Genomic DNA, 27,733 nt, shown 5'->3' on the forward strand with positions numbered 1-27,733 from the left:
GCTGGACCTGGCGCGTTTCCCCGCCTCGCCCGGCGCTCCGTGGACCGTCGCTAGGGCCCGGCGCTGTCGGTGAGGAGCCCCGGGCCGGCAGCCGCTCCCGCCACCGCAGGGGGGAGCGGGGGGGCGCGCGCCGCCCCACCGCGCGCCGGGTTGCTAAGCGACGCCGCCTGCCCGCGCGCCGCCGCTACGTGACCAGCAGGAGGCAGGCGATTGGAGGAAGGGCGGGGGCGGGCGCCGCGTCGCGCGCCGGAGCGGGGCTGAGCCCCGGGCGCCGCCGGAACGGGGTCTCCGCTCCCGCCCCCCGGGGCCGCAGCGGGGCCTTCCCGGGGGCAAAGCCATGTTGGACGCGTCTAGCGCCGTCTGTCCGCGAACGGGCTCCTCCCGTGGCAGAAGGGGTTTCCACGGCACCCAAACCCACCTGAATCGGGCCTGCTGCGATACGCTGGCAACGTACAGATCCCTCCTGTTGAATTTAGAGGTTAAATTATTCCCTGTGTGCATAAACATGTATGCACGTGTAAATAAAGACTAGAAAGCAACTTGGGGAAGGCAATGTTCCCGGCGTTTTGACATAAGGAACCCGAGCTAACGCTAAGGGCTTCGTAGGCGGGTACCGGGCGCCTCTTTAAATGCAGCTGTCAGCCCCCAGCGCCAAGTCAGGCGCCCGGAATTAAAGCGGAGGGACCTTCTCTCCTCACTGACAAACTTCTTGGCCGGCATTCGCCTCGACTTTGGCCAGCTGTTTGTTGCACTGGCGACTTTTAATCAGGTATCAACGAACCCTGCAAATCTTTGCCGCCGAAAGAGCTGGTTCGGCGCCTGCGTTAATTCTGAAGCTTCGCGGCAGTAACGCTATCCTGGTATTCCCTAGCAGAAAGACTGCAGAATGAATTCTTCCCGGAACGGAAGGCCGCACGGGGGCAAGGGAGCGGCAGCCGACAGAAGCGGCCTCTGAAGGGCGGGGGGCCGCCTGGGCGATGGCTGCCGTAGCCCGCGGCAGGTGCAGAGCGCGCGGCGGCAGCCGCCATGGCCGCGGTGGCCGGCGGATGGCGCTGGCGCGCTGCGCACAGGGCCCGCGGGGCGGGGGGGGCCGGGGCAGCTCCGCCGGCCGCCCGCGGAAGGGCAGCCGTGGGCCGGCGCCGGGGGCTGCCCCGCAGCGGGGGGTGAAGGCGGCTCCGCCCCCCCCCCGGCTCCGGCCTCCCCCCGCTCCCTCCCGCGCATGCGCGGCGGCGGCTGCGCGGCTGCGCGGCGATGGCGGCGGGCCGCGGCGTGGCGGCCGAGGCCTGCGTGGGGCAGGTGGTGCTGCCCGGGGACGTGCTGCTCCTCCCCGCCCACCCCGACGACGACGGGGAGCGGCTGCGGCTGGACGCCGGCGCGGCGCCGAGGGGCCGGCTGCTCTGCGGGCCGGGCCTGCGGCGGTGCGCGGCCGGGCTGCTGGTGACCAAGTGCGGCCTGCTGCGGCACCGGCCGGCGGGCGGCGGCGCCTACTGGGTGGACTCGCAGCAGAAGCGGGTAGGGGCGCGGGGGGCCGGGGGGCGGCGGGGGGGGGCCCGCCTCGTCCGCTCCTAACCGAGCTGTTTCTCCGCGAACCCCCTCTGCAGTACGTGCCGGTCAAGGGCGACCACGTAATCGGAATAGTGACGGCCAAAGCCGGGGACGTGTTTAAGCTGGACGTCGGTGGGAGCGAGCAGGCCTCTCTGTCCTACTTGGCCTTCGAAGGCGCCACGAAGAGGAACAGGCCAAATGTGCAGGTGGTACTTGCGTTTGTCGGGGGCAACGCTTTAGCCATGTCGTTTGGCGGTGCTTCTGTTACGTTTTAGTAGTTTGTCTTAGTAAAAGGTATTGTTTAAGTCGCGTGTAAGAGGAGGAGTGCAGGTTTATTTGCAGTGGTTTTGCTGTGGCCCTCCTTGCGGGTTTTTGCACGATGAGGCTGTGGGCTTTCTGAGGGTTCTTAAGAGAACACGTAACTGGTGCGGCTTGGTACCTGTCAGGTGGCTGGCTTTTTCACTCCATATGCTTTAACTTTCCCATAATACTGCCAGCGGTAGATGCAGTTGATGAGCAATGTGCATCCAGGGGGGACGCCCTGAAGTTAAAGTTTTAAAACAAGCTTTTACACCATCTGATACTGGTAGAAAACGGTTGGGTTTTTAATAACACTGTTGTAAACAGTTGTGTGGCACATGCATGCCACAGCTTCTGCACTGAACTGAAATACCATCACCAGAATGTAAAAATGGACTGTAAAGAAAAACAAAACAGGTTAGTGTGATTTTTTTTTTTTTTTTTTTTGTGGTGGTTGTCCTGGTAAATGATCACAAGAGCAGATTGTTTAGACTTTAATACCCTTGTGTTGTGTTTTAACCCCTGTTGGCAACTAAGCACCACAGAGCCGCTTGCTCGCCCTCCCCGCCCCCCCGGTGGGATGGGGGAGAGAATTGGGAAAAAAAAAAGTTGAGATAAAGGCAGTTTAATAGGACAGCAGAGGAAGATAAAATAATAATGATAAAAGAATATACAAAACAAGCGATGCACAAAGCCGTTGCTCACCACCTGCTGAGCGATGCCCAGCCAGTCCCTGTGTGGCAATCGCTGCCCCCCGGCCAACCCCCCCAGTTTATATGCTAAGCACGATGCCATACGGTATGGAATAGCCCTTTGGGCAGTTTGGGTACGCTGGCCTGGCTGTGCCCCCTCCCAGCTTCTTGTGCTGAAAAGTCCTTGACTTAGTATAAACAGTACTTAGCAACAACTAAAACTTACCAGCATTATTCTCATACTAAATCCAAAACACAGTGCTGTGCCAGCTACTAGGAAGAAAATTAACTCTATCCCAGCTGAAACCAGGACACCTTGAAGTCTGAAGAAAGAGGAATTCATGTTTGGTCTTTAAAAAAGAAAAGAGGAATACTCCAAAAAAAAGAACAGAATTTTATTTCATGAATCTTTCAAATTCCAGTAATGATACAAGACAATTGTTCCTAGCAGATGTTTCCTTTAGCAGAAGGAGAGAAAATGGAAATTTCTATTATACCTGTTTATTTTTTTATCACCAATATTTTAAAACTATTTTGTGGCCTCATGGGAAGATCTTTATTAACTGAGTATTTCTTACAAATGTGTGGTATAGTCTTCTCTAATACATTTGCTTTTCGACGCTGCTTTGTTTAGGTGGGAGATCTTATTTATGGTCAGTTCCTTGTGGCAAATAAAGACATGGAACCAGAGATGGTCTGTATAGACAGCAGTGGAAGATCAAGTGGAATGGGAATAATTGGACAAGATGGCTTCCTCTTTAAAGTTTCCTTAGGTCTAATAAGAAAGTAAGTATGAAGAAAAGTAAGTAGTCACTAACATGTAATATGGTGGGTAGGATTTGCACAACTATTTCCTCTGAGCAGCGTGGACAAGTTGGTAATCAGAGTGTGTAATTATTTTAGTGCATTTATACCAGTTTTACTGACTAGAGTATGGATATTGACCTAGAAGGAGCGTGTATTTTCCCCTTAAGAGATTTAGATGCTCTTCTGTATGGTGGTGTGTGACCTGTTTAAAAAAAGTGATGTGGTTGCCAAGGCAGTATGGAAAACAAAACCATTGACCTGGGGAAATCAAACATTCAAGCTGGGGTTTCAGGTATGTCTTGGAGTTTAAAAATTGGAAATGCTTACTCTCCTTTTTCTGCTGAATGGGGTAGTGGGAGATGTATATTTGACTGACAGCTGATTAAAGGAGTCTTTCCACATCAATACACATTATTTTCTGACTTCTGAAGAAAAATAAATTGCATTGAAATAAGGATACAGATAAAAAATTGTGGGGTTTTCATTTAAAATTGATATGTTAATCCAGGAACCATTTCATAAGCTTTTAAATGTATTGTGAACTTTGGAGTTACTTATACTGATGTAAATACAATATTTTTGTGACTATCAAAGAATACCAGCTTATATGGATAAATAATAGTCAAGCTTTGTTCTTGCTTTTGGGTGGGATTTTTTTGTTTGGTTTTGTTGTTCTTTGGAAAAGCAATCTGGAGATGCAGAGCAGCTATTTTGTACCTGGGTTTTTTAAGTAATGATTTGTCTGGTTTGCATGTCCCATCAGAAGTCAGTGTGAACTGATACAAAATATTTTTGCAGCCGGTCTGCTTGGTTCCAAATTTTGTCTGTACGCAAGTAAAGAAATAATGGTATGTTACAAGTAAACAGCTAAATCCTGGTATGTTTGTTTCTTCTTTGAGAAAGCCTGTTGAAGCTTGGTTTAATCCTCGATGTATTACAATATTCTTGACACTTTTGTTTTTCAGTATGCTGTCACCTAATAAAAACAAGATACTCTGTTTACTGCTGTTAATATTGTCTCCTCAAGGAGAAAGGAAGTTGTGTTTTGAAAGACACATCTTCAACTCTGGTGTCAAATTCATAAATAGCAGCACTTTTAAAATGTCACTTTGTCAAACAGTGTAGTTTTAGAATTTAGTAAATCATAGAATCGTTATAAAATTATAAATTCACTTTAAATTTGTCAGGTATTACTTCTGAATCTAGTTAGAAAAAAAACCAACTGAATTCATGAGTGCTGTATTTTTTTTAGGTGCATATAGTTTATATGAGAGGAGAATTACGAATCTGATACTGTATTGCTATTTTGGATGCATATGCAACTTGATCGTCTTACCTTTTGGTGTTGCTTTAATAGCTTGTGTAACACCAGTACTTTGGTTTAGTTACTGATTGATAATAATGTGGTATCTATCAAATGTGACCGCTTACTACTTCCTCTGACTTCTTTTAATCTTTTTTACAGACTCTTGGCTCCCAAATGTGAAATAATTCAGGAGTTGTCACAATTGTACCCATTTGAGCTGGTGCTGGGAATGAATGGAAGAATATGGGTAAAAGCAAAAACAGTTCAACAGACTTTAATTATAGTAAATATTTTGGAAGCCTGTGAGTATATGACTGCAGACCAGAGAAAACAAGCGCTTGCCAAGTTGTCAGGGAATTGATAAGAGAAGACCTTGAGGATTTGTTTGAGATTGACGGTAGGGGGTGTTGGTTATTTTTGTATTCAGATTTATATTAAAAGGCATTTTTTTTAATGAAGTACTGGACTTCTGTTGTTGTTCTTCAGTTCCCTTTATCCACTCAGCTTGTTTTGTCTTGTTTAGGAACTTTGTTTTTACTCATTTCTTGTATTTATGAAACCCTGTTTATGTTTATGAATTTTCTGACTGATGTGGAGACAGTCTTAAAAAGCTTCCATTAGCTCTGGGTTTTGAGGTCTAAGTCTTCTGTAGGAAAACTGGGCAATTTGTAAACAATTTGCTTTTTTTTAGTCAATATTAAAACTTTAAACAATACATCTTTACTTGGGGTAGCAGAAAGTATCCTACAGGTCATTCATTCTGGTCAGGTGCTCTATATATACAGTGATAAGAAGTGTTTATTTAATATTTTACAAAACTTGGGAATAGAAATGCAGGTGGAGAATACCAGGAAGTAATTACAGGGCATAACATTAAATAATTACAGGGTGGTTAAGGAAAATGATCAGATAAGACCTGACATATGGTCACAGTGACCTTACCAACTTCCCTAAAAGATAACCTGGCTAGTAGTCTTAAGGAAATAGTAACTAGGATGTAACTTCAGTGTGGACATTCAGAAGGCTTGATGGCTCACTGGAGGTAAAAAATATACTTAACAGCAACGTTATTTGAAAGTTGCAACTTTTTCGTAAGTGCTTTTGAACTAGAGATTGGGTAAAGCAGCAATAGCCGTGCATTTCACAATTCTAGACATTTTAGATTTATTTTGTTTAATTACAGCATGAAGATTCCATATAGCTTTGCTTCATGTTTAACAAAATCAGCATTTCTGAAGAAAGCTGTATTAGGCTTAGTAGCTCCTGACATGCATATAGAGGAAATGCTGTCTGAGGAAGGGCAAGCTGTCAGTCTGTTTTAGTATGTGAATAGTTTGCTACTGTTCTTTTGAGACAGGAGAACCCTGGAGTAATGGAAGGGGAATTATTGATGCCTGCTTCCTGTGGGAGAAAAGTTTGACTACGTACCCAATGAACTGCATGGGAGCTGTTTAAGCAGTTACTTAGATCTATGTTGTTTTGTGGTTCTTCATAAGTCGAGTAGTTAGCAATAGTTAAAAGAAATTAGAAAAAAATGGACTAATTAGAGTAAGCCTGAATACCATCTTAATTCCAGATGGAAACAAAATTCTTCCTATTTATTCTGTATTTCATCCAAAGTTCAGCCTGTGGCATTTGATGATACTGTTTTCTTTGGCTTCTCTCATTTAGAAATTGCTTCAGTTCAGAGCCACTCCTCTGACTCATCTTTAATATGCTTACCTAGGGCTTCCCCTGATTCAATAAAAACACAACTCTAATGGTTTCTGTATGAGTCTAATGGCTACAACTCAGAATTCTTTTGGGGTTTCACTGGCCTTCCTATTTAGCATTTAGGGTATTGCTCATCTGGCTTGGTAGACCTAATTGTACTTTTTCACCTGTCTTCTCCCAGCTGAAGTGACTTTCATTCACATCCCATAAATCCTTTAGGACTCTACTCTGTCTCTTACTACACGTGAAAGGCTGTAACTTAATAAGGATTTCACTAACTGTGCTCTTTTCCAGTGTTTTTTCAACTTCAGCTAACCAGAGCCCCTGCAGGTTGTCTGTTACTAGAACAATAGCTGGCATAAGCAGAAAAGCACTTGCCAAATCATCTCAGAGTGCTAACTTTGTTTTCTGTGAATGTTCTTGGATCGTAATAGTAAAACCACAGGAATGGGGAATGACATGGATCACTTCCTGAAGAGTTGTGGCTTGAAATGCAATTAGCCTTACCACACCCCCTTTTACCTGTCTAAGCAACCTCCCTTCCCTCCCGAAAGAGTTTTAAGCCTAACCTGCAAGATACATGAACAATCCCTGATTTAAAAATGCTGTTTTGGTGGTGCAACATAGCAAATGGTGACCTTGAAAGTTTGCAACATCATCAGTGCCCTATCTCACACCACCCATTATTCTGTCCCACTGTCAACTGCTTGTCACCCAAATATAACCTTAGCTAAATCAAGAGTGGGAAACAAGATGCATTAAAATTATGCTTGTTTTTAATTTAACAAAATGGTATAACCACAAGGTACTTGAGTTTCACCCTCCACAATCATTTTAAGTATGTACTACACTTGGGTTCGTTTGACAATTTATGCAGTGGCAAAAATGACAGAGGATGTGAGCAAAATGGGTGTGGGGAAAATGCTTGAAAGCAAATGTATGTAAACACAATACTAAAAGAAGGCAATATTGGTGTTCTGTGGTTTGGTTTTTTTCTTTTTTAAACTTAGAAGAAAACTACCTACATTCCTTAAACCAATTACTAGCTTTGACAAGCTTTATCTAATGAACAAAATATTCAGGCACAATCTATATGATGTCTTTGTGAACTTGTAGTTCTGGCTCAGTGACTAAACCAGCATCACCAAAAAGAGTGATATTGAATATAACTTGGTTCTAGGAAGAAAGACTGATCATGAGTTAATTAATGTATTCTGCTGGAAATGTTATAGGAAGCCCTTCACATTCCCATGAAAGGCACATAAACACATTTCAGGAAATGGAACTTGCAGAGGTGATGCTGTGGACTTGAAATGTACCTTGCTTCGTAGAATGTCTTTCTGTTGTGTTCATCTGCACGATAATTTAAGTAATTATTCAGTCATTCATTTTAGATACTTGGTGATTGTGCATTGGGTGCTTTGTTATATTGCTTTTCTTGCAAGTTGTGATGAAACTTAAGTAGTAAAGATTGTAGATGTCAACATGGACACAGTCCGTATCCCCAGACATGAGCACAAGGCCTTAAAAAGAAAGTTCACAAAGAATTAAATGGAAACCATACATTGAAAATATGAAATATGTAGTTTGTGGCCCTTCCTAGGTTGATGTGTTGTATAAAGACCAAGAATAAATGCTAACAGCAAGTACAGATACACAGTGTTGAAACTAAGTGTGGTAGTAAAACGTTTGTATTTTGCTCTAGCAGAAGAAAGTTGCACAGACAATTACTTCAGTGTAGTAAGAGGATTTAAGAGCTTATCTCTAAGGCTATGGTTAGAGTGTGGCTGTAGCTCTGCTGCGTTAGTTTACTGTGCCCAACTACTCATTGCCACCTTACCACCAGAAGTTGCAACTGAGGTTTGCTGGCACGTATATTTGGTTCCTAGCCAAGTTCTGTCAAAATGACCCAGATAGTCATCAACGCTTTTAATAGCAGGGTTATTTTGCTTTTCTAACCTGGATGTTCTTTTCGCAGAAGACGTCATGGAATTTTTCTCTCAGATTTTAAATATTAAGAGCAGCTCCACCTACTACTGGAGAATCGTAAATTTGTTAGAGAAAGCCCAGCTCTCTTCCTTAGTGCTTGAACAAGTAAGTCTGAGTAACAGCTAAATCAACCAGTAAATCAACAAGTTTTTTTAAACCTTACAAATTGGTCACCTCCATGCTTTACATACTTACATAAAAAAACCATTTACACCAGTTTTTCTAGCTACGTACAACCAAGTTGGTGATAAACGTTATTTGGCTGAGTATAGAAACTAGCTATCTTAAGGACAATGTAGGACACTTTATTTAGTTGCATTAGTAACACAAGCAGCCTTATCCTTACTAATGACTTGTATAGATTGCAAGATGCTTAACTAACTGTTGAAGTCTATAGTAAGGAATTAAACGTGTCAGTTCTGCCCCACCAACCTGAACAAGAAATAGCCTAGAAACGTGTTGGGTGCCTGGATTTTAATAGAAGCTATGTAGTAGCTGCAGGCGGTTAACCAGGACTGCTGCAGAATGACTGTTTTCCTCTGATGTCCTGATTTTGCAGAAGTGCAGTTACTGCCTTTTTGGTGCTATCAATATGAGTATTTGGGGATGTTCAAGAGCCTAGTTTTGCTTATAGAGCCTGAAGCTTGATCACTATTCTAATGGCTTGAATAGTCATCAAAAATAACACTTTTTACTAGGCTTCAGTCTCCTACCTGGTATGAGAAAAACTAAAAAATTGGAATAGAATAACAGTATAGGTAGCACCGCAGTAAACAGGACAAAGAAGAACTATAGGCCGCAGAGATTTAATTTTGCTTTAATTACACTTACCTGATGTAAAGATACAGGAGGACTAATGACCTCATCCGCTCTTTCCAAAGGCTTAGGTTATCTGTTGCATTGTTGTAAATGGTAGGCTTTTCTATTATTCAGTGTTTATTAGGTCACTGCCAAAAGAGATATGTGTAAGTATCTGTATACCCATTAAAAAGACTTCCTAATTCTTTCTTCCTGCTCGTGTCCAGGTGGAGGGTGTTGCACCAATCTCTTCTTGGTGTTCTACTGTGAACTGCTCGTGCGGGTGAAACCGATTTCAACAGACCTGTAGGTCCTTTGGTTTCTTCAGTGACTACCGCACCCTGATCTTACTTAAGATAAATCTAAGACCCTGTGTCCAGGCTGTCTGTAGACAGACTGGTGCTTTTACTTCCTGAGAATCAGGTTGGAAACACCACCACATGAGTACATATCACCGTACAGGCTCCAAACAAGAGGTGGCTTTTGCCAGGTCTAGCTGAAATCTATGTCAGCCTGCTTCTGTGTGGATATGCCTTTAGAAGCACATGGGTGAAAAGTTCAACCTGTAGTTTTGTGTATCTGCATCTAATCTTATTGGCTCAATATAGAAAAATCTTAATTAGTCTGGAAATCCTTCTACAGATGTAGGGCCTAGATCCTGCCTGAGCCCACCACTGTCTGTTTCCTCGTTGCTTTTGAGATCTCCTGTTTCCCGACAGAGAAGACAGTTTGTTTAATACAAGACACCCTTGGTCTAATGCTGATCTATAGAAGCATGATCCAACAAGAAATAGAAATAATTAACTTCTGAAATAACACACAGCTTTGTCATTCTGTACATGAATTGAAAGTTTCGTAATGCTAGATCATGTTTTAGCATAGATACTGATACAGTGCATGCTGGGTGACTTATGCACAGGCATGCTAGGGAAATTTAATTAACTGATATACAAGCAGTTTGCAGACTGGTACTCTTCACTCAGTTTAACTGCTATAAAACTGAATTACGAAAGCAGAAAGAGAAGGGCTCAATGTGCTTTTTAAGAGCAGTATTCAAAACCTGAGAACTAGAAGATTAAATGTCAGTGCCTCTTGCTCTGTGAAATGTTCTTTTCGTGTGTGTGAGGGACTTCATTGGTTTCTTTAACAGGAAAAATGCGTGAATAACATCTGAATAGGTGCGTGGCAAAGCTAAACTATTACAGATCAATCATAATATGATTTTATCAAGAGGGAAAAAGAGAAAACCAAAGTTGTCAAATTCCCATGTGGCTTTTCTGCCAAAATCTCACTACCTTTCTAAAGAAATGAAGGCAAAGGTAGTCTAATAAGGAATTCTAAGGACAAAAGTAGTTGTTGCTGCAACTCCACTTACACAACACAGCAGCTTTTCATGGAAAGCACGCCTTTCTGGAAACACGGGCAGAGAATGTTAGACTCCAGTATTTTCATGACACCATTTTTCTTTGAGTTCTGATGCGTTCAAGGGATTTCACTGCTTTGTAAAGTAGGAAGATGTTCTTGGAGGTAATCCAGATGTGCAGGCTCAGATTTTTTCTGCATTTTTCCTTTTTACAATAGGGACAAATTAAGTCGGTGTCACTTCTGTGATTAACTGCTTATTGTTCTTGCCTGATACCTTGTCATGGACTCCTACTCAGAGCAAAGAATAAATAAAAAGATGTTTTCATCTTGTGATAGGTGTTCTTTTCCCCCCTCAGGAATACTGGCTGCCTTTGACTTGTGAAGGCCAGCTGCCAGATTGTTAGAGGTGTAACGTGCAGACGTATAATTAAGAAAAAAGTTTGGTTTTTTGTTTTGTGTGCTTACCGTGGCAACAAAAATAATGGAGTTGCAATTCTACCATTACCACATGTTGACAGCTGGAGCCACAACCATGATAAAATTCAGAAGAAAGGAATGTTGACAGCCTGCAGAAATTAGGGTTTTAATTATATGATGATGGCTGACCAAATTTGTCAATCATTTTTTTGTCATAATGTTTTTCTGAAGATTGCTGTGTCACAGTGGCAAAGATACCTATATTTAACGCTGATTGCATTTCAGAAACAGTGAGAAAGCCAATTCTGCAAATAATGTTTGGTATTGACAGAGAACCTTCCCACACTGGTCAAAGAGGAAAAAGTAGAGATATTATTTGGTTTTGTATACTTCCAAGAAAAAAAAGCATCCCCAGACCCTACAGTCCTCCGAGATTCCCCAGCTCTTTCAGGTAATCCAGTAATGCTGTTTCTGCCATGAAGTTTCCTTAGGTTATTTTTCAATTGCTGGTAAGTCTGAATTACTTCAGTGCTTTTTATAATCTATTTGATTTCTGAAAGCATGTGTACAGATAAAAGCATAGCTACCACGATTTCGGGCAAAAAGACCCGAAATCTTTTCCCTGCAACTGCCTGGGACTGCGCCATTCTGACATGTACTAAGCAACGCGACGCAACGGAGCTCTGTCTTGCAAAGCTGCTGTTCTGTGTTGCTGTCCAGCAGCGCAGGCCCGCTGTGCAATCCTGTAGGAAGGAGCAGGCAGTGTGTTCAGGGAGCAGGCAGCCTCCGGGAAGTGGTGTGGTCTTGTGCTCAAAGGGGCCTGCCGGGGTGCTCAGGCTAGCCTGCCTGGTGATGATTTCTGGTGCATCCCAGCACACGTGGCATGCTGCCTCCAGTTGGATCTGTGCTAGGTCAGAACTGCGACGCTGCTGCTGCTTCTAGTTAGCAGAGACCTTGTTTTGTGGTGAGATTCCTCAAAAAACCAAGCTCTGCACTGAAGAGAAACAGAAACTGCAAATAAGGGGTAAACTGAGCAGGTCTAACCAGAGTGGCTGGTGACTCCCAGTTAGGAGAGAAATAAGAAAAGGCCATTTGGTCTAGATAAGTTTGGGACATGCCGAAAATGAGTGGCGCTCAAGTAATTTGGAATGTAGACTCTCCAGCACCATCAAAGAAGTTACGTTCATTCTGCTGAGCTGCTGCTTGTGTTACCGACCAGACTGTACTGTCATTGCTACTGCCTTTGTTTGTTTCTTTGTTTTTTGGTATTTTAAGTGCCAGGTTAAGAGAAGACCTCAGGAAACAGTTCCAAGGCAGTGAAGACGAGTCCTCTGAGTTTCTGGCTGGAGCGGTGCCTAATGACCACAAGCAACTAAGCGCACGTTCGTTAAATGATGTTGTGACATGTTATTGGCTGGCCTATCTGAGCAAGTATATTCTTGAACGTAATACATATGTAAGCATTTTAAGTGCCCCATTAATGAGACTACCTGAATGATAAGCTCACTACATTCTCGGACTTCAGTCATTATTTTTTTTCTGCCTTAAATATATTTAAGCACTGTATCTTACAATACATTCTGTTTCTTTCCGTGCTCAGTCAGCAGCTAAAAAAAATCCTAGTGAGGGGAAAATGGGTCGCAGGAGGGAACAGAAGGTTTTCATTTGTTCCAGTCTGAAGGGCAGAGATAACCCCTCTCAGCGCAGCAGCTCTCTTGAACCCTGTGCTTCTGCATGGTGCAGAGACCTGGACTTCAGTCATTATGCTTTTTCTGCCTTAAATATATTTAAGCACTGTATCTTACAATACATTTCCTTTCTTTCTGTGCTTAGCCAGTGGCTCAAAAAAAGTCCTAGCAAGGGGAAAATGGGTCCCAGGAGGGAACAGAAGGTTTTCAATCGTTCTAGTCCCAATGACTGGGATCATAGAATCGTTTAGGTTGGAAGACACCTTTAAGATCATCCAGTCCAACCATTAACCTAACACTACCAAGTCCACCGCTAAACCAATTAAGGGTAGAGAAGTAATTTCATGTTTCCTGGCTTGGTGGCTGGATTATTTTTAATGAAAGTAAAAACTAGGAATCGTTAAGGTTGGAAAGGATCTCTAAGATCATCAGTCCAACCATCAACCCAACACCACCATGCCCACTAAACCGTGTCCCAAAGTGCCATGTCTGCCTGTTTTTTGAACACTTCCAGGGATGGTGACTCCACCATCTCTCTGGGCAGCCTGTTCCAATGCTTGACCACTCTTTCTGTGAAGAAACTTTTTCTAATATCCAACCTAAACCTCCCCTGGTGCAGCTTGAGCCCATTTACTCTCGTCCTGTTGTTAACTGCTTGGGAGAAGAGACCACCACCCACCTCACTACAACCTCCTTTCAGGGAGTTGTAGAGAGCAATAAGGTCTCCCCTCAGCCTCCTCTTCTCCAGGCTAAACAACCCCAGTTCCCTCAGCCGCTCCTCATAAGGCCTGTGCTCCAGACCCTTCACCAGCTTCCTTGCCCTTCTCTGCACACGCTCCAGCACCTCGATGTCTTTCTTGTACTGAGGGGCCCAAAACTGGACACAGTATTCCAGGTGCGGCCTCACCAGCGCCGAGTACAGGGGGACAATCACCTCCCTGCTCCTGCTGGCCACACTATTCCTGATACAAGCCAGGATGCTATTGGCCTTCTTGGCCACCTGGGCACACTGCTGGCTCATGTTCAGCCGGCTGTCAACCAACACCCCCAGGTCCTTTTCTGCCAGGCAGCTTTCCAGCCACTCCTCCCCAAGCCTGTAGCGTTGCATGGGGTTGTTGTGACCAAAGTGCAGGACCCGGCACTTGGCCTTGTTAAACCTCATACAGTTGGCCTCAGCCCATCGATCCAGCCTGTCCAGGTCCCTCTGCAGGGCCATCCTACCCCCCAGCAGATCGACACTCCCGCCCAATTTGGTGTCATCTGCAAACTTACTGAGGGCGCACTCAATGCCCTCAACCAGATTGTTGATAAAGATGTTAAACAAGACTGGCCCCAAAACCGAGCCCTGGGGAACACCACTTGTGGCCGGTTGCCATCTGGATTTAACTCTGTTCACCACAACTCTCCGGGCTTGGCCATCCTGCCAGTTTTTTACCCAGTGAAGAATGCACCTGCCGAGGCCATGAGCCACCAGCTTCCCTAGGAGAATGCTGTGGGCGATGGCATCAAACGCTTTGCTACAGTCCAGGCAGATGGCACCAGAGCCTTTCCCTCACCCACCCTGCGGGTCACCAGGCCGCAGGAGGAGATCAGGTTGGTCAGGCAGGAGCTGCCCTTCATGAACCCGGCTGGCTGGGCCCGATGCCCTGGCTGACCTGCACTCGCCTGTCGAGCAGGCTCACGATGAACGCCCCACACCCTCCCCGGCAGCCAGGCCCGGCTGGCGGGCCTGTCGCTGCCCCGATCCCCCGCGCAGCCCACCTGGGCGCCGCACCGGCGCGGCCCCGGGAGCGATAACCCCCCTCGGCGCACGCTTTCTTGCACCCTGCGCTCCCGCCCGCCGCAGAGCCCTGGACTTCGGCCATTATGTTTCTTCTGCCTTAAACGTATAGAAGCATATGGGGGGGGCGCGGGGCGGACGGGTCAGGGCGCGCGCTGCCTGCGCGGCGGGAGGGCGCGGGGGGCGGGGCCTGCGCGGGGGGCGGGGCCTGCCACCGCCCGCGCGCCAGTGCCCTGCGGCGGCGGGCGCGGGTCGGGCGGCGGCGGCGGCGGCTGCGTGAGTGCGGGCGCGGGGCTGCGGGGGGGGGCCGCGGGGTCGGGCTGTCCCCGCAGCGCCGCCGGGCCTGTGCCGCCGCCCTGCCCTGCCCTGCCCTGCCCGCCCCCGCCCGGCCCGGCGCTGCTCTCCGCTCCCCGTCCCCGCTCCTCCGCTGCGTCCCGGCCGCAGCGCTGGCCCGGCGAGCGCGGCGGTTCCTGGCTGCCGAGAGGCGGGGCCCGGTGCGAGGGGCGCCGCGGGGCGAGGCCGCCGCCGGGCGAGGTCCCCGCCCGCCCCCCGCGGACCGGCCGCGGTGGCCCTGTGCGCTGGCGCGCTCGCCATCGGCGCCCTGCTGCTTCCCCCGCCCTCCTGCGCTCCGACCTTCTGCTTGTGCCCGGCCCGGCGATTTAATGTGATCGATCCCTGCTTTCTTACGTAACTTAACCTGGGTGTAAGTAGGCGCAGCAAGATCAGCGAGGGACGCCGCGCCGCGTTTCTCCTGTCGTTCCCAGCGCTCGGTTTGGTCGCGGGGGCGATGGCGCTGCTGGAGCCTCCCTCGGTCCGCCGAGCGCACCGCCGGGCTGCTGAGGGGCCGGCGAGGGCCCCGGCCGCCCCTGCTACCCCGGAGGGGCAGCTCCCCCCGGCCCTGCTACCCCGGAGGGGCAGCTCCCCCCGGCCCTGCTACCCCAGGGGGGCAGCTCCCCCCGGCCCTGCTACCCCAGGGGGGCAGCTCCCCCCGGCCCTGCTACCCCGGAGGGGCAGCTCCCCCCCCCCCCCCCCGCTACCCCAGGGGGGCAGCTCCCCCCCAGACCTGCTACCCCAGGGGGGCAGCTCCCCCCGGCCCTGCTACCCCGGAGGGGCAGCTCCCCCGGGCCCTGCTACCCCAGGGGGGCAGCTCCCCCCGCCCCTGCCAACCCGGAGGGGCAGCTCCCCCCGGCCCTGGCTCTCAGCAGCCAGCAGAGAGGGTGAGCTCGGCTGCGGGGACGTTGTCCTCAGCCGGGAGTAGCTCCTGAGGCTCAGGTGCAACAGCCCAGTTTATGCACAGAGCCGCCCCTGCCCTATGAGTTGGAGTCAAAAAGTATATTGGTTATGTTGTATTTTTGCTTCTAGCAACGAGTAATTTTGCTTTTAGGAATTGCATAACGTGACGAATATGAAAGTTAAAATACAAGCAAGGCCTAAGACTCCAAAAAGGTGGAAAAATAATTCTTAATTTAAGCTTGAATCTGCAGGAGTTACGGCCGGGTTGGGACAGGGAGGGCCCGCTTGCTGCCTAGCGGGTCGCCGTGGTTTTGGTGAACGCTGATTTGCATTATTAGTGGCTCTGTTGGTATTGCCCTTCTTCTCCCACCTCTGCAGGCTGCCACGGCGTGCAGCGCTCCTGCGCTGGATCCCCAGCAGTCCCCGCAGTGAGTTTAGCCTGTACTATCTCCACATAAGTACTTTTTGCAGTTCTGTGCTCCAGTACTTCCTCCCATCTCTGTGGTATCTCGGTTTCACTGGTTGCGCAGAGATTTGAATTTTCCCATATGTGGTATCTAGCTGCCTGTTCTCTCTGAATACACCTAGAGAGTTGGAAGATTTCCAAAAAGTGTTGTGCCAGAGCTCTTTGCTCTCCCTTGCTCAAAAGAAAAGGGTTGTTGAGATGTTGGGTTTCACTAAAACATTCTCAGAATGGTGGAGATTATTTCGTCTAACAACTAACTTCCTTTCAAAGGAAGAGTATGGTTTGCTTGCTTGACGCAGGAACCTTCTCTTCAGCTAGAGCCAAGCACAGTGTCGTAACTGAATTCAGTAACGAAACGTGCGCAGACTGGGAAGAAACCAAAAAAGATGACTGTTATTCTCAACACAAGGAATGGTTTGTTACAGGGTCTTGGCAATGGTGAAAAGGAAAGAAAAAAATCCCTCGTGTTGTGAAAATTACTTACGTTCATGCCATCAGATACGTTAGGAGGCTTCTTTGTGCATTGATTTTGGCATTTAAAGGACAATTTAGGTTGGAAGGGACCTCTGAAATTTCTCCAGTCAAATCCCCACTTATAGCAGCGCTAATTTTGAAGATTGGTCAGGATGCTGAATTTCGTAATCCTTAATGGTATTAAAAAGCTCTTGAAATCTTGATGAGCACATTACCAGGTTATTGTGAATTGTAAATTTTCTTTATAGGACTTAGATTACAAAGATATTTGTAATCATATGACTCATTTCTGGGGGGAATGTCTCATAAAAAGTAATCGGCTCAACCTATGTTTGGGATATGCAAGTTGTGACAAAGCTCCGAAAGATTTTTAGGCTCGATATGGAATGTCTTGGGGAAGTTGGGAGTGGGAGAGAAGGGAAGAATAAGCGATGGCCAAAGACCAGGGTGTACGTGCTAGTGCAGTCCAGCTTGGGAGAGTGCCCACTGAATGTTTCCATTTTTGCTTAGCTGTCTTCTTAGGGGAAGTATGTAAGTAAATCTGTGTGCTACCCTGAGTTTTATTGACAACTTGAAAACACAGACTTTCCAGTTTTCTTTGACCCAGCTGCAATGGGTCCTGTTTACACTGCTAAAATAAATGTTTAAGGATAGCTATCCTCTTAATGACAATTTTTTCTCTGGTTGTGGGTGGAAGGGAAATGAGACATCTAGAAAACCATGTTTTAACTGGTCTTCTTGATACAAAGCGAAGACCATCAACTGGCACTTACGACAGGATTAAGACTAAGCTTGTTTAAATTCCGGTTAGCTGAGTACCGACAGACCATAAAAGAACTCACTGTTATCTTGGAGATCTCTTGTGGACACCACAAAAACACAGAAAAAGATGTTTTTTCCTTTTTTCTTTGGCCTCTGCTGTCTGCACAAAGAGAAGTGCTCGTTCCTTTCTGGAGGTTTTAGCAGAGTTGAGAGCTTGCAAATCTGATGGTTCCAGGGAAAATGATGCTCTTCAGCGCAGGGATGTTGCCACTAAAGCAGGTAGCCTTGCATAGAAACACCGGGTTAATTCACCAGTGCAGCCTCTATATTGAAGCTTTTTTCTAACACTGTGCATTGCGATAGCTTTTTAATTGTTTCCAGGGTTCTTTGTATTGTTGGCGTGCAGCGTGTGTGTGTGGGGTTAGAAATAGAATAGGCTGAAACGTAGAGAAAGTATTACTTGTAAAAAGGCACAGTTCTACAGAAAAGCAGTTGCGCACGCAGCTCTTAAAGTCTAAGTGCTGTGTTCCCAGCTTCAGAAAAGCTTTCTGTAATTACTGTTCCCTGTACCCACCCACCCCATAAAGAGGGTAACCATGTGTTCAGTTCAAAAAAAAAAAAAAAAAAAAATTGAATGATTAAGATACCTCTACAACAGCCTTGCCGTGGATTGGACAGCTGCTCTTTCGTAACCGCCGGAGGGTGGCTGTGGCACGGATTGCTCAAAGACGCCGAGAGCCAGGTCCTGGCCTCAAGGCAAAGGCTCCAGAGCCGGACTCCTGCCTAGTCCTGCCCACTCGCCACCCGTGGCCGTGCAGTTTGCCTTCTCTCCTGCCTGTGCTCGCGAGCAGGGGGAGCTGGTGGCGGCCGATGCTCGTGCAGGCTGCATGGGTTCCGGTGAGTGCGTGCACCTAAACGTTAAAAGCTTACGGGATGCTCTGTTCTGTCTTCTCCTCGTGATCCATTAGGGTTTGTGGGATGCTTTCTTGTATCTTCTTATTGTGGATTGTCGTTTTGATATTTAAAAACTCATGGAGTTTGATCACAAGGCAGTAGCGTTTGCATTTTAAGGTGGGGTGGAGGGTTGTGAAGTTAATTTGAGCTTCAGTTTTCCTTAATAAACAGCAGCTTAACAGAAATGAAGCTGCTGCTTGCAAATGCTCAGCTGTTTTCCATTTAGTCTCTTCACTTGGGGTTCAATGACATAGATGTAGCAGGGCTCAGTCTATCTTGTTAGCAAATGTTTTAATAATCCTGGCTGCTGTTTCCCATATGTATTTTTCGAAGTGGCTCACTATGGTGTTTGCTTAGGAGGGGAGGAATTTCAGTATCACCATATAGAACGGCTTCTTCCATTCCCCTGTTTATTTAAACGGCAAAAGATTCACATATTTGAATAGGGTTTTTTTTGTCACTGAGTGGAGACCAAAGATTCAAACTAAACTAAAGAGGTGTGTTGACTAAGCTTAATGATCTCCTCTCCGTGAACTACAACCAAGTGGAAGCTGGCTTTTAGCAATGCTAATAATGTTAACAATAATAATAATGCTAATAAAAAGAAAAAGCTACGTGAGTACTAGTCATTAATCACTTGCCACAAATTTGGCAACATTTTTGTACACAAATGACATGCACAAGGAATTAATACTTGTTTTTTACCTCCCCCCCCGCCTTGTAATTAAGAATGAAAAGAAAAACAGTTCTTGACCAGACAAGATTCAAGGCCAAAGAATAGTTGGATAATCAAGCACTAGGAGGGAGCAGGGCTATAGCCTTTTGGGTATGCCACAGAGATTTTAAGTCTTAATGCAAAGATATTGCTGCATTACAGCAACACATTTTGAGTTACATTTTGGTCATTCCAAAGGCTGGGGCCAGCATGGTCTCTGATATGAGTCAGAGGCAGATATCAAAAAATTGTTATTACAGCATGACTTTATGTTTGAAAAAAGTATGTAGAGAAAGCAGATAATGGTCAAGGAAATTTTCCCTTGGTTAGAACTAAGTGGCGAAATGGGGTAGAATCTGTTCTCTTATCTGGGTTGTGTTTGTGTAAACTGGCCTTGCGTCCTGCTTGGGATCACGGATTACTCGCGTTTCTGAATACTGTGATACTGTCTTCCTTGGAACCCAGTATGCTGTTAAAAGAGCAGAGTGATCTTTTTTTTCAAAATGTTTTCTAGCTATTTCTGCAGGTAGGCAGTTGGTTGTATTTGTTTGTCAGTAGTATGCTGGAGCTAGTTTTGAGGACGGAAAGGGATTTTCTCCCAGAAAATTTTGGGCACCGTGGCTCTGACAAAAACGAGGAGCTACTCCTAGTTCTTACTTTCTGAATTCTGGCAACAGCTAGCTGTGAGGATCAAGATTATGTGTGTCTCTGGTTTATTGCCAGTCACAGTTCAAACCAGTAATATTTTTCTGTATTTATGAGGGGGAAAAATCCCCTCTCCCATACAAAAGTATATACAGATGGCAATGTTTACCAAAACAGTCTATCAGGGAATAGGGTTTTGCAGATGGCTCTGGAAGAAAATTGATTCTCTATATTGTGTAATATAATATAAAGTTGGGTGACTGCAAATCTACAGCCCTTTGTAACACATAACTGTTGTGATGTAAGTGTACAGTGACTTCTTATACTGCCAAAACTCCAGTGACACTTGTACCACTTATTGCTCAGAGCTGGATATTGAATTTTGTCCATGAGGCAGGGCTGAGTGTGCTTTCCTGCGTTCTCATAACTGAGACTGCCGCACTGGAAGGCAGCTGTCAGCCCTTTCCAGGCTTGTGAAACATGTGCAAGGGTCAGGACTGGGCTGTGGGGGGTTGTGGATGGATGGTGGTTAAATAAAATCACTACCAAACTAGAGTCACTGGTAGCAGCAAGCAGTGCTTGTCCTTCACGACTCGAGCAAGCAGATGTAATGGCTTCCACTGCAATGTTATCAGTTCGAACTGATGGGTGTGAGTTTAAGTTGTTTCCCGATGTTGTTTCTGCTTTAGCAGGAGTGGAAATTGGTTAGCATATAGAAGGTGCTGTCCAGGGCATGTTTGTAATGTTGGATCACTGTGTCTAATAAAATGGTTGCAAGTCAACATACTTCTGTCTGCAGGCATGACTGATAAGCTCTAATTTTGTCTTGATGCCTGCTTTGGTTCTAGTGTGGAACTGTAAGGAACAGGAAAGGTTACCAGTTATGGTGAACCAGATACAGATTTTTTTTTTTTTTTTTTTAAAATTCTTCTGTGGTATATTTGTAAAATTCACTGTTTAATCTACATTGGGGGGGGGGGAGCCATTTAATCTACAAATGCTTCTTTTTGAAAGAAACCACTGTCTTAATATAGTAATTTAAGTTACTGGCTAACAGAGGTCATCTTGTTAGAGGCTCTTTATTACACACAAATACTTCAATCATCTTTCTCCCCATTGCATCTGAGCGCTTTAATCGTGAATGTTTTTGTCAGTCTGGTAGCAGGAAAAGGTAAGAATACCCCGTTAATAGTTTTGATGTGGGTCAGGCGCAGAACTGGAATGTAATCTAGAACTTCTAAAACCCAGTTCAGTATATTAAGAAATACACAGATCATCCCCAGTCAAACCAAAAATACCCATGTGAGCTTTTAGTTGTTGTTTTAATCCAGTTCCTCCTTGTCTGGCATCATCGATGTCCAGTGTTAGAGCTGCTTTCTTCTTTCTCTTTCCAGAAATGTCCTTCCTGCCCGACTTCGGGATCTTCACCATGGGCTTGTGGTCTGTTGGTCTTGGAGCCGTTGGTGCAGCTGTGACAGGGATCATGCTTGCTAACACTGACTTATTTTTGTCCAAGCCAGAAAAGGCTACGTTGGAGTTTTTAGAGGAGATAGAGCTAAAAACTTTGGGATCAGGTAAGATTCTGGATGTTTCAGCCCACATTCTTTGATAATTGGGCTTTTATGAGAAGCTTTGTAAGGCCAGGGTTGGAAGAGTTTTTCTTAGTCTTTCCTAGTTATAACGTGTAGTTGGGTGTCCTTGATAGCAGATAGTTCTGGTGAAGGAAAAGCAAGCAAAACTGATACTTCTGGATGAAACATGATACACTTCTAAAAATTAATAAAGCAATAATACCCTGTTATGCATATAGAATTTTTTTTCTGATAGAACTGTATTTGAATGTGGAATTCTCTGCAATGTTTTGTGTTGGTCCTTAAAGCATTAACCAGTATAAACAAGAATGGCTGATATTATTGTTGATGCTGTTTCTCCTGTATAAACAGAACAAAGAACATTCAAAGCAGGTGAACTGTGGAAGAAGAATGGTGCAGTGATCATGGCTGTGCGAAGACCTGGATGATTTTTGTGCAGAGAGGTACTTGCTGGGCTTGGAGATTAATTAGGAAGGGTTGAGTTCTACTTGCATAGATTCCGTTTAAATAAAGGAAGGGGGTGAATAGGACAGTCATCAAAAACATAGGAAGTATCTGAAAGGTCTTGTTTCCTAGCCCAGACTGGTTGCCAGCTAACAGCATACTTAGTTTGCTTTGCAGCTCGTTTGTATAGTCTAGGTCCTGAGCATTTTCCTTCTGAAGGCGATGGACACGTGATTTTTACATCTGCCAGGGACCTAGCCCATGCTAATTGGAAAGGGAGATGACACAAAATCCAACTGGTAATGTGTCTTATGACCTAGTTGTATTCCATATGTCCAAAAAAAATCTCTGTGAGCCAGGTAGTCTCTGGTCAAAAGCAGCCCAAGACTGGACTGGCAGAAAGCCATCAGATAAAGCTCATCAGCAAAAAAAGAGATTTACTTAAAGGGGAGTCCCTCACTGTTCTGGATGCTGAATGTGAGGCAGGAAGGTAAGGATTCTGAAAACAAGGAGTTACTGTTTCATAACAAGGCGGGTTGGGAAACAAAATTCGATCCTTAAGTTGGCATTAGGCTCCTTGGGTGGGAGGAGACACTTAAAATACAATTTGAAGGTACCATGTGCCTGGGAACAGCCATAACTTGCACCTTGGCCATTATTTTTCTCATAGCTATGGGGAAAAATAGCTATTATGTTATTACTCACTACTCTATAACATGGAGTAATTAATATGGTAACCACTTAATTAAGGGATCTGCTCCCATCAGTAGTAACTGCTTAAGTATGTGTAGAATTCGTGGAAGGTTAAAGATTAAAGTACTTTGCTCTCCGAACAGGTGTAGCGTAGGCAGGAGGAGAACGTGCTACGTGCCTGACTCTGTGCCTTTCGCATACAGTCAGACAGGAATTCATTAATGATTTTATTTTTTTCTTTTAATGCTAACTTCCTAAGTAGAAATAAAGAGCCCAGTTCAAAGAATTGTGGGTTGTTTTGGGTTTTTTTCTTTTTTCTTTCAGGAAAAAAATAAGAAATTTAATTCCCTAATTCTTATTTTTGGTTCAAAACCTCAGCTTTTTAACAGAGGCAGTCACACTACTGATCAGCTAATTAGGGCAAAGAATTGTTTTGTATTTTAACTGTGGAAGTGTTTGAAAAAGCTTTTAAATTGTCTAAACTGAAGTTATTTTTGATTGTTGTATACTCAGAGCATTTTTGTGGGTTGACTCTTGCCTTTCTCCTAAGGCAAGAGAGGCAAGGTTCAGTTGCCCTTTTTTTTTTTGTCCATTAATGTTTCTGCATAGTATGAAAGCTGCTTCTTTCCCCACTGTCACTGACTCTGAGCTGGTGGAATGGTTCAGTACAGTTAACTTGCCATATGTGTTAACCTGCAGGCAGTGGGTTTCTATTTTTTTGCAAGAGACAAAACACACTTGCTTCCCACTGTCTTACACCTTGGAAAGGATATTGAACTTTGTCCTTGTTGACAGCACCAAGAGGGAATATATATACTTCCCTGGACACAGTGGTGGGGTTGGAAAGTGGCCATTCTACCTCATAGATCATCGACCTGGTATCAGTGGTAAGGACATGCTTCCATTATCCACAGCAAAGGATGTCACAAATCGTACTGGAATGATGTCTTTGGATCCTTGAGAATTGAGGCCTGTAGACTTAAGAAATATGGAGTCGTTTATCATCTGCATCCTAAATCATCAGATTCCATTTAAGATAGGCTATGTTTAACAGGACTGCACTTCTACATCTCATGGTCTGGATCTGGCCATGTAGTGATCCAGTGCTCCGGTCATTATGAAAGTGTCATGGGCTTGTTAAATATTGTAGGTATCAACTCAAGCAGTCTAAAGTAGCAGAAGAGCCATAGCTGAAATATCAGAGGGACAAACAGAGATGGGAATTGTTCTTTTGGGCTGGCCCTGCCTTGGTGGAGAGAAGTATTCTGCTAGGGTGTGGTTGTCTGCTTTTTACAAAAACAAGAAAACAGTTTCGCGCACCAGATGAAATGGTCACAGCCCTATGGTAAGGCTGTACAGCTGTTATGTACTATAATTTGTCCACAAAAATAGACTTCTTTGCTTTTTCTTATTGTATCATTTTTAAATAGCAGTAAAGAAAGACAGGTCAGGTCTAGTCCCAAGATGCTGCTTGAAGTCTAATCTCTTGAGAATTTTAATATGCTCTTACATTATTCCTGCTCTTTCCCCTCCCAAAAGCCAAGCAAGGAGACAGAAAATAAACCCCGTGAAACTGCTGAAGTGCCTTTCTCCAAAAGGCTAATCAAGGTTTGGTGGTATCGCTATCTCTCCAGAAACAGCCATTTCTGGTCTTACAGGAGACCCCACTGCACTAGCCTGGAACATCAGTTCTTGGACATGTTAGGTCATAATACAATTTTTTTGTTTGTTTTGTTTTGTTGATTATGAGAGTTTTGAACTATATTTTAAAAATCCCAGATAAAATTGCTATTAACCCCCCTTATAGGAAGATCATAAGGCATTTCGTTGAGGGAAACCAGAAAATAATTAGCAGATCTTTAAGAACAGAGAAGTGGGGAAAGATCTAACAAGTGTAAGCTATGATCCTTCAACTCTCACACTACTCAGTGTTGGCTTATGATGCTGATTCATCCTTTTTCATTTCCTCTGAAAAAGACAGAGTAGTGAACTGGAAAGCTGCCCTTAACTTTTCACCTGCTAATGACTTTCTCTTAATGTCTTTTTTCCTGTCGGTTCACCCCTATCTGTCTGCTACTTGATACTCAGTAAATTCTAGATACCCTGCAAGCCTTTGAGTTAAGGCATTTCAGTTAGGTGGCTGAGGGTGTTCACGTAAACTGTGTCCATTTTTTAAAGCGTGGAGTTCTTTGTGGGAGTTTTGTCCAGTAAAAACGACCTTTCTCCACTGGAGATGAGAAGAAACATATTTGCAGTGTGCACTCTGATCTGTTGGAAACCTCGGAGGCCTTTGTACAAACTGTGGGAGATGAGATTCCTTCAGCAGCACAAAAAACCCAGCAGATGAGTGGTGACACCTTACACGCTTGCACACCACAAAAAGCAGTATTGCTTCTGGGATATACTGAAGGTGTATGAAGAAATCCCCTGATTATTTTCACTGGGAAAGTTAAGTGATGTGCAGGCACTACCTTTTCACTATTCTGTAAACACTTTAAAAGATAGTTGAAGCCCTAGCGCAGGCAAAGTATATCTACAGCTTTGAGTTAAAAATACGTTTTCTCCACTATTTTAGTATTTTATCCAGTAAATGCTCAAAAAATCTGCCTCTGTGCTTAATGAAGAAAATTGTAGTAAATCTAATGAAGACCTGCCTAGGAGCAGAACTAGCTTAAATGTCTGATTTAACAGGTCTGTTTCTGTTTTGCGCCTCAAGCTAGAATTTATGGATGTTTTTTATGCTCTTGAAATTCAAGGTGAAGCTTTCCAACCTCCATCTACTGTCTGAAATCTTTGGGTTTTTTCACTTTCTTAGGAGGCTTCTGAGCTTTCCTCTCTGAAACCTCAGCTGTCCAAGCTGGGTGTCCCTCTCTATGCTGTTGTGAAAGAGAAGATAGGGACTGAAGTGGAGGATTTTCAGCATTATTTCAAAGGAGAAATCTTTCTGGATGCAAAGGTATAGTGAAGTTGGTGTTCTTTTGTTTAAAAAGCAGCTTACAAATATCCTCTTTGAAGAGCTTGTATAAATAATATAGTTAGGATGTGGTCTGAATGAAAAAGGATTTAGTAGCACTGTAGTTTAAGAAGTTAATTAGCTTTCCTTTTCTCTATATATGTCGTGCTCAGCTTACAAACTGCTCTGTAGCTATGCACTGATAACATGCTGTTGCAGGATTATTCCTCCCCTCCCCTTTAACAGGTAAACAATATAGCCTATTAATATTTATTCCTTTCTTCCACTGGCTGTGTGACTTGCTGGTGTTTATGATGTGCGAATCAAGGTCTGAAGGTGACAGACATAATTAATTCATGATGTACGGGCCAAATTGCAGTGTTGCAGCTTGTCCGAGTACACTGGCACATGCTGTATTGCCAGTCTCGTGTCCTACAAAACCACAGCCCTGCTTACTCCTTAACCCAGAAGACGCATTTAGAAATCATTTGGCTTCTGAGGAAAAAGACTACGTAATACTCAAAATCAACTAGAAGTTGCCTTTACTTTCCCTCCCCACTCTGCCTGTGTAAAAGAATCAGGCTGATTTAAAAACAAAAAAAAACCCAAAACCCCAAAAACCTCAACTCCCTCCCCCCAAAAAAACCCCCAGATGGCTGATAAAGTTTCAGGACTTGGCACCATTGTTATCTCTTTAACAGTATTTTTATTGTCATACTTGAAAAATAAGAAAAAAGATGTTTATCACAAAGCACCCTTGTTGTCAGCAATAGGGATGTAAATGTACCTGGGGCTTAAATGCCTGTGGATCAGCTTAAAATCCACATGAATGGTGTCAGTACCGCTAGTTGGCTGCGTGGAGGTGAGTGGTCAAGTAGTGCATTAAAGAGGTTAGTTCAGGTGCAATTTCTTTTTAGCTCTGCCTGGTTACCTTTTGCGTGTTGTGACCTTTCTTGGATACAGGGTTGGCTGGTTTCCTGAATTTCATTTGGGAGGAAAAGTCCTTTTCACTTTGTTTGCTGAGATATTTTCTGTTTCCCTGCAGAAAGGCTTCTATGGTCCACGCAGACGAAAAATGATGATGTCAGGCTTCTTCCGCTTTGGAGTCTGGCAAAATTTTTTCCGTGCTTGGAAAAGTGGGTATAGTGGTAACCTGGAAGGAGAAGGATTCACCCTGGGAGGAGTATATGTGATTGGGGCAGAAAGACAGGTATTGCAGGCCATCTAGGAGGCTTTTATGTCTCCTGTGAGACCAGAAGTTTCTTGGAATTGTTCAGTTGCTGGTCTGTTGATCTCCCGTGGGGAGACAAGTGTATGAATTTCTCTCTTGTGTCTTTGACTAGGGCGTTTTACTGGAGCATCGTGAGAAAGAATTTGGAGACAAAGTCAGCCTTCCGTCTGTCCTTGAAGCTGCTGAGAAGATAAAACCACAAGCTTCATAAGCGGAAAAATAGTTGCACGTTTCTGATCACAGCTTGAAATGTAGAATGCATCTGTTTCTTGAACGTGCAGTTTAATTGCTTCTTAACTATTTAGTGATCAATGCAGAGGAAAGATTCTCTATTCAAACATAGAAAATGATGGAAATCTTCCTGGATCTTTTTTTGTTGCTTTGCAGCCTTTCAGGTGGTCAGGATTTCAACCGCTCTTTTGTGTCTGACTGTATTAATGAAAGGCTGGGTCTAAAACCTGACCTAGCCTAGATGTTTTCAGTCAGAGACAGTCAGTTGAAAACCTGTCTACCTAGGGCAGAAAAACTTTGCTAAGGATGGAGTAATGGAGTACTAGCTGAAGTTGAAGGATAATAAAACTTCATAATTAAATGCCTTGGCTTTTTGCTTTTTCATTAACATGTAAACACATTTGTGTTTCTAAAAAACTAAGTCCTGTCAGTCTAGATTATTCTGAGAGTCTGCCATGAAGACATACCACTATATCTACTCAGTAAGTTTCTTGTCAGTTAACTACTGGCTCTAGCTCTTCCAGCAATTTGTGCGATTCCCTGCAAGGAAGATTGAAGACATCTGATGTTCACTTCAGAAGATAATTGTGGCACAAGGGCAAGTTCTTTCTTTTGTTTAAGATTCTTTAAAAAAAAAAGGAACAATATCAGAGAACAGATTAGGTAGTTCCCATCCTGGCTTAAGTTCTGCAGTAGAATGGCTGGGCTGTTACTCCTAGTAGTAGGAGTAGTGTGTAGTGTTGCACAATATGATCCATGAGAGCCAATACCATACATAGCCAAATATACCTACCTAGACTGAAGTATGAACAGGACAGCATGAATTTTCCAAATGTGCTGATGTTTCAAAGTCTAAAGAAAATTTTAACATTGCACTTGGAGAGGATTATCAAGTGTTGTGTATCCTTCATTAGCTGGTGTATATAAAAGGATGGGTAAC

General features: G+C 44.6%; 2 protein-coding genes across 4 annotated transcripts; both read left to right on the plus strand.

The window, feature by feature from the left end:
- The first annotated feature begins 1,227 nt into the window (after positions 1 to 1,227).
- EXOSC3 (exosome component 3) lies at positions 1,228 to 9,809 on the plus strand. 2 transcript variants are annotated; one of them, XM_075717475.1, is made up of 5 exons: positions 1,252 to 1,512; positions 1,602 to 1,751; positions 3,172 to 3,323; positions 4,810 to 5,047; positions 9,378 to 9,809. In XM_075717475.1, exons 1-4 carry the CDS (start codon positions 1,252 to 1,254, stop codon positions 5,009 to 5,011), a joined length of 765 nt encoding a protein of 254 aa, XP_075573590.1. In that variant the 3' UTR covers positions 5,012 to 5,047; positions 9,378 to 9,809. The 2 variants fall into 2 exon arrangements, with proteins under 2 accessions (XP_075573591.1, XP_075573590.1); XM_075717476.1 differs by lacking the exon at positions 9,378 to 9,809 and having other exon boundaries at positions 1,228 to 1,512; positions 4,810 to 5,101.
- On the plus strand, positions 4,867 to 27,052 carry PRXL2A (peroxiredoxin like 2A). 2 transcript variants are annotated; one of them, XM_075717477.1, is made up of 6 exons: positions 4,867 to 4,897; positions 21,044 to 21,223; positions 21,593 to 21,684; positions 25,194 to 25,334; positions 26,377 to 26,541; positions 26,675 to 27,052. In XM_075717477.1, the coding sequence occupies exons 1-6, from the start codon at positions 4,894 to 4,896 to the stop codon at positions 26,771 to 26,773; spliced, it is 681 nt and encodes a 226-aa protein (XP_075573592.1). In that variant the 5' UTR covers positions 4,867 to 4,893; the 3' UTR covers positions 26,774 to 27,052. The 2 variants fall into 2 exon arrangements, with proteins under 2 accessions (XP_075573592.1, XP_075573593.1); XM_075717478.1 differs by lacking the exon at positions 4,867 to 4,897 and adding an exon at positions 18,223 to 18,232.
- The last annotated feature ends 681 nt before the right edge of the window (positions 27,053 to 27,733 follow it).

Source organism: Pelecanus crispus, chromosome 10 (genome assembly GCF_030463565.1).
Source record: "Pelecanus crispus isolate bPelCri1 chromosome 10, bPelCri1.pri, whole genome shotgun sequence".
Lineage (NCBI taxonomy): Eukaryota > Metazoa > Chordata > Aves > Pelecaniformes > Pelecanidae > Pelecanus > Pelecanus crispus.